Source organism: Nematolebias whitei, chromosome 1 (assembly GCF_014905685.2).
Source record: "Nematolebias whitei isolate Nwh7 chromosome 1, NemWhi1, whole genome shotgun sequence".
NCBI classification, from domain to species: Eukaryota; Metazoa; Chordata; class Actinopteri; order Cyprinodontiformes; family Rivulidae; genus Nematolebias; species Nematolebias whitei.
In genome coordinates, this window is record NC_056498.1 from 1651323 (window position 1) to 1657350 (window position 6028).

Here is a 6028-nt window from a genome sequence, read left to right on the forward strand (position 1 = left end):
ATATATATATATATATATATATATATATATAAACCATGCCAAACCAAACTAAGCGCTCAGGAATCGTCAACCACTCTGCTCCACAAGCTTACGGAGATAGTCGGAAGATCACCAAGAGCTTGCGACCTGGAAATGCCCAAACTGGCGGCCCCAGCCAAATCGACACTATTGGCTGGAAGGTTTGCCACCCAGCTCATTGGACACCGGGACCTGGTGTGGCCCTGTTTCCCAGCTGTGTCCACCCTCCTCCTGGGTTCAGCCAACGATCCCTTAAATTTGTGGGCTCCGGTTGCCTCCTACGCGGCCATCACGAAAGTCAAATGGCTCACGGAGCAGGGCTTTCCCACCGTCCCTCCTCTAGAACCCAGTTTGTCAGCTGTTTTAGGGGTTAGGGTTGATGCAGACTTCTGTACCTCTGTGTCTCTTCCTGAATCTTCTCTGTGGTTCGCTGGGGTTTAGGGCTCTTATCATCTCCCTAATTGACATTAGAACACAAAGCATCAACAATAACATGGTTGTGTTATTATTGCTCACAAACATTATCTAGGCTGAGAGATAAAAGTTTAACTGGTCAACAATATCCTTTTGAGCCTGCATCAGAATATCCTTTACAGCTTACTTACCTCTACTAAGGGCTAGCATAGCGATGTTGTTGGTTGCTGCCCCCACCTGCGACGAGCACTGATGAATTCTGTCCGTCAGCTTCGCGGTGAGCTGGTTACCGGAGAATGGCGGGATGATACGTCGGCCAACGTATTTCTCTGCTCTTACCTCAGTGAATCCAGGGACCTGCTGGTGGAATGTGAGGGACACTATGCCAGTGCTATCAAACTGGCAACCAGGTATCTGTGTGTGCAACAAGCATCATCCACACCCTCAGAGCGAACATTTCCTATTGCTGGAGACACCGTCAGCCATGAGCGGGCTCGTTTGTGTCCAGAGAAAGCAGACATGTTGATTTTTCTGAAGAAAAACTGCTAAGTGACATGGTCCTCCTCAATGTGTAGCAGTGAGCAATAGACACTGACGTGTCACTGGTTTGCAACTGTTCTATTGACCTGGAAATTATTTGTTTATGCTTATGTAAGAAAATTGCTTGGAATGGAAAAATAGCAAAGTTAAAAAATAAAACTCACGATTTGTACTATAATGTGTAATGTAATTTTCTTCTTGTTAGAATTTATATTGATTACAAAATTGGTACCGAAAAAAGAACCGTCCAGGAACCGACACCGAAGTGAAGGTACCAACACCGGTACCGCTACCGAATTTTTTAGAAAGGTACCCAGCCCTAGTAATAGGTAAACGTGGCTATAATGACAGATTCAAAAAAGTTCAGGACAAAAACAATTGGACTTTATTTATTATACTTTACTTTATAATGTATTCTTTTTTCTTGAACTTTTTTGAATTTACCATGTCCTGTATGACTGAGAATGTTTACCAGCTATTAATGACACAATTGGCTTGCCATAGACCCTCACCATCATTCTGCTTGCTGCTTGGACCCACCGTCAAACCAGCTGCACCACCCTGGCGAAGTGCAGCTAATTTGACCAGTAAAGTGCATTTATTAAGCAAACATTAGACTGAGACACACCTTTGCTATAATTTAGAGCAAACAAATAATTATTTAGGTGCATTTCTTGTTAAATTGCAAAGAAACGAGCAGCGTTCTTCCTTCCTGATTTCCTCCTCCTGCGCGCTCCCGGAGCACCGAGGTAGCATAACTATTTTTGAAATTCAGCTGATTTGACCATTAAAGTGCATTTATTAAGCAAACATTAGACTGAGACGCACCTTTGCTATAATTTCAAGCAAACAAATAATTGTTTTTAGGTGTTTATCTTGTTAAATTTTGAAGGAACGAGTAGCGTTCCTTCTTTTTTTTTCCTCCCTCTGCGCGCTTCCAGAGCACCTCAGCAGCAAAACTATTTTTGAAATTCAGCTGATTTGACCATTAAAGTGCATTTTTTAAGGAATAGTTCTGTAGTGAACTAAGCCTCAGGTCAAATCTGGCCATGAGGGCCTTTCTGGGACAAGAACTGTTATTTCATTGATTTGAGTCCAGAAACACAAAATTAAGTTCATCCAGAGACTTTCTAAGTGTCCTGCACTGATCAATTGAAAGAACACTCTCTTTTTATTATCATTACTATTTTACAAATGTCGCGATAATCAAAAGTGTGTTTAGTTCAAACCATTTTTAAATGTTGAAGTGAACTACTCATTTTAAATCAACTGTGAAACAGTATTAATGATTTTTAATCCTCATTCAAAGTAGAAATCATTTTAATGTTTGTTACAAAAGTAATTATTCATTTTCTTGATCTTCTGTCTGAAATGAGCAAGTGTAAGTTGGTCAAAGGTCAAGTTTCGGTCAACTACAAGTTTACTGGAAAGAAATGTCATGTTTAACTTTTTCAGACAGATATGAGAGAATTGACTCCACGAAGTCTCGGGTTCTTCAAAACATCTTCTGTCTGTTCTTAAACAATCTAATCTTTTTCCCTTGACTTTTAATAACCTCTTACATCACTAAAACACACCCCTGTTTGGCGTATCGACCAATCAGGAAGCTCTCAGAGGAACCGGAAGTGACCTCTTTAAAAGGTTCAACACTTCCTAGTTCCAAGAGAGTGCGAGAGAGTGCGGAGAGAGAATGCAGAGTTCAGAATGCTGGAGAACAACGGCAACTAAGCTGAACGAGAGAAGTTCAGAGGAACTATGAAGAAGTCTGTTCTGGGATGATCTCACGACTCCGAACGGTTCCCTACTATCCTTACGGAGACGCTGGAAAGCGTTGGAAGAGAACTCTACACCGAGGCCGAACTATCGTCTGCAAAGGTAAAAGAGTCGATCTTCAACCGCAAAGTGTACCGTTGGTTAAGCTGGGTCCAAAGGAGCGTGTTGTTCTGGTTATAACAGACAAATTCCCTCACCCATCTCTCTCAAGATAAACTTCATTTTCCCTCTTTAAAACTATTCTATCCTGCCAGTAATTAATCCAGATATTTTCAGAAATGTCTGTTGGTTTAAAGTTGCAAGGGAAATCATGGCCGTATGGTTTCCTGACTGTAAAGCTAATTAATTAAGCTGTTATTGTAATCAATTTTGCCAAATTAATGTAAATGTTTGATGTTAAACTTTGATTCTGTTAATAAATGACCGCATTCATTTTGATGGGTCAAAGAAAATTAACGTCTCACGTCACATTTAATAATTCAATGCACGATATTATTCAGTCCAGAAAAATGAAAGAATCCGTTTAATTTATGAATATATCACAGATATATGTTCATCTACAACTCAACTGAGACACACCTTTGCTATAATTTCGAGCAAACAAATAATTGTTTTTACATGTTTATCTTGTTAAATTTGCAGAGTGACTCGTCGCATGCATGCGTTTATTTCTGCGTTATCGGCTTTACAAATACAGCTGAGTTGACTGTCAAAGTGCATTTATTAAGCAAACGTTAGATTGAGACACACCTTTACTATAATTTAGAGCGAACAAATAATTGTTTTTAAGTTGTCCTGAGCCTGGTTCTACTGGAGGTTTCCTCCTTTTAAAAGGGAGTTTTTCCTTTCCACTGTTGCCGCTGTGCTTGCTCAGGATGGGAGACTGCATCGAAGCCAAGATTCAACTTGTCTGCTGGATTCCTTAGCTAGAGAACTTTACTAATTGGCTTTTATGTATGTGAATGTTTCTGTAAAGTGCTCTGAGACAACTTTGTTGCGATTTGGCGCTATATAAATAAACTGAATTCAATTGAATTGAATTGAAGTGTTAATCTTGTTAAATTCTTGTTAAAGTCCTCCCGTGCATGCTCCCGCGGCCACCATTTGGCAGGTCATCAATTTTTGGCACAACACCGGCCCACATTTCCGGATTCGGACCACATTTCCGGGTTGTCAGCGTTGATACGTAACAAACGTGACACATCAGTAGTGAGGCAAAATAGATGCGATGTATGTGGCGAAGCAACATATTTATGGATTTTTCCACTTTATTAGACAAATATGGATTGATGCAACTTATACGGCGGAGCAACGGTTATGACTGAAAATACGGTATTATTAGGGAAGACCATTCAAGACTAAAGATGGACTTTCGTTCAGACCTTTTACTAGGAGGAAATTTTAGTAAATGGACTTCAGTGAGTTTTAATTGAATACCCCGCCGTAGAGACTATCAGAACATAAAAATTATCAGACCATACAGACTATCAGAACATAGAACGTATCGGACTGTAGTGTCTCAGGCTGCAAATTGTAGAGCCCATCAGACCGAAGAGCCTGTCAGACCGAAGAGCTCGTCAGACCGAAGAGCCCGTCAGACCGACGAGCCCGTCAGACCGAAGAGCCCGTCAGACCGTAGAGCCCGTCAGACCGCAGAGCCCGTCAGACCGTTGAGTGTATCATGCAGACTGATGGACTCGCAACCTCAGCTCCAACAGCATATACCTTTGTATTCTTGCCAATAATTGCACAGTAACGCATTATTTGGTTGACAAAAGGAGATCAACTAAATGGTGTCATGCAAAAGTGTAGAAGTTTAATATTAACTAATGTAACATTCTATCACACCAGTATTTCTAAATATTTTGAACACTATAATAAAAGCTAAGTAAGGGTCATGTTGAATATTTTTATTGAAGGTTACGTTGTTGAATTCCAAATGTCCTTGATGTTTGATCTCTTTTTTTCTTTGTTTTGGATCTTTAGGTGGAGAAAGTGATGCTCGCAGACACGTTCTACTTTTCCATCATCAGGGAACCTGTGGCTCTGGCTGAGTCTTCCTTCGCCTATTATAAAGAAGTTGCTCCAGCATTTCGGAAAGCCAAAGGATTAGGGGACTTTGCTGATGACCCTAGGAAATTCTATGACCCTCATCTCCGCAACAACCACTACGCCAAAAATCTGCTGTGGTTTGACTTTGGCCTGGATCACAATGCTAATTTTTCCTTGGCATTGGCTCGGCGTGGGGAGGACTTGATCCGACAGACCTTTAAGCTGATTTTAGTGTCTGAGTACTTTGACCAGTCGATGATTCTCCTGAGGCATGCTCTCTGTTGGCCGCTGGACGCCGTTGTTTCATTCAGCCTTAATGCTCGACAGCAGAAGCCAAGCATCAATGGAGGAATGAGTGGAAGCTGGGTAGGCAAAGCAGCTGCTGGCGTTGGTCTTAAAGGTGGGAATAAACAAGCAAAAGTGCCCCCAAATCAGTCACTAACAGAGAATCAGCGGGAAAGGTTGCGACAATGGAACGCCTTAGACTGGTCCTTGTACAGAGCCTTCAACAGGACCTTCTGGGAAGATGTCAACAGGTTTGGTCATACTCAAATGGAGCGAGAGGTAGCTCTGCTCAGGATGCGTCGGGAAGTTTTGGCTCGAGTTTGTCTCAGAGATGGAGGGAAGCCTGTAGAGGCTCACCGGATCAGAGATAAAAACATCCGGCCTTTCCAGAGCGGTTTAGTGAAAATCCTTGGCTATGAGCTGCAGCCTGGGCTGGACAATGTCACCCGGACGTCCTGCGTGAGGATGATCAGGCCTGAGATCCAATACAAAGACTTGTTAGACTTCAAGCAGTTTCCACAGACCTCTGTCGTCCAGGTTCCGCCAGGACAGCAGAACCAGGTCCTTATGGTAGCTGTCGGTGGAGCCTTTTTAAGTCTGGATTCATCCAGGAAAAGAGAGACTAAAGAGGAGGGCAATAAAGACTGGGATAGAAGTAATTTCTTCAAGAGGAACCAAACTTTAGTACAAATGCATGAAAAAAGAATGTTTAGATAGTTTTACTGCGTTTATTTACACACGTGTGTTTCTGCCTGTTTTCCTCTCATTTGTAAGCCGTGTATTTTCTTCTTGGACGTTTTTATTGCTGTAGACCATATGTGTCAAACTCAAGGCCTGGGTGCCAAATGTGGCCCTCGTTGACATCTTATCTGGCCCCCAAGATGTTATTTTAAATGTAAAATACTTTTATCACTTTAATTTTTTCAGTAATCTTTGATTTTGATGT

General features: G+C 41.6%; 1 protein-coding gene across 1 annotated transcript in view; it reads left to right on the forward strand.

Annotated features, from left to right (window-relative positions):
* gal3st4 (galactose-3-O-sulfotransferase 4) overlaps window positions 1-5799 on the forward strand; it is a 40917-nt gene extending 35118 nt beyond the window's left edge. The window contains exon 4 of the mRNA XM_037681425.1: window positions 4732-5799. Within this exon, the coding sequence (XP_037537353.1) occupies window positions 4732-5799 (1068 nt within the window). The remainder of the gene's footprint in view (window positions 1-4731) is intronic.
* The last annotated feature ends 229 nt before the right edge of the window (window positions 5800-6028 follow it).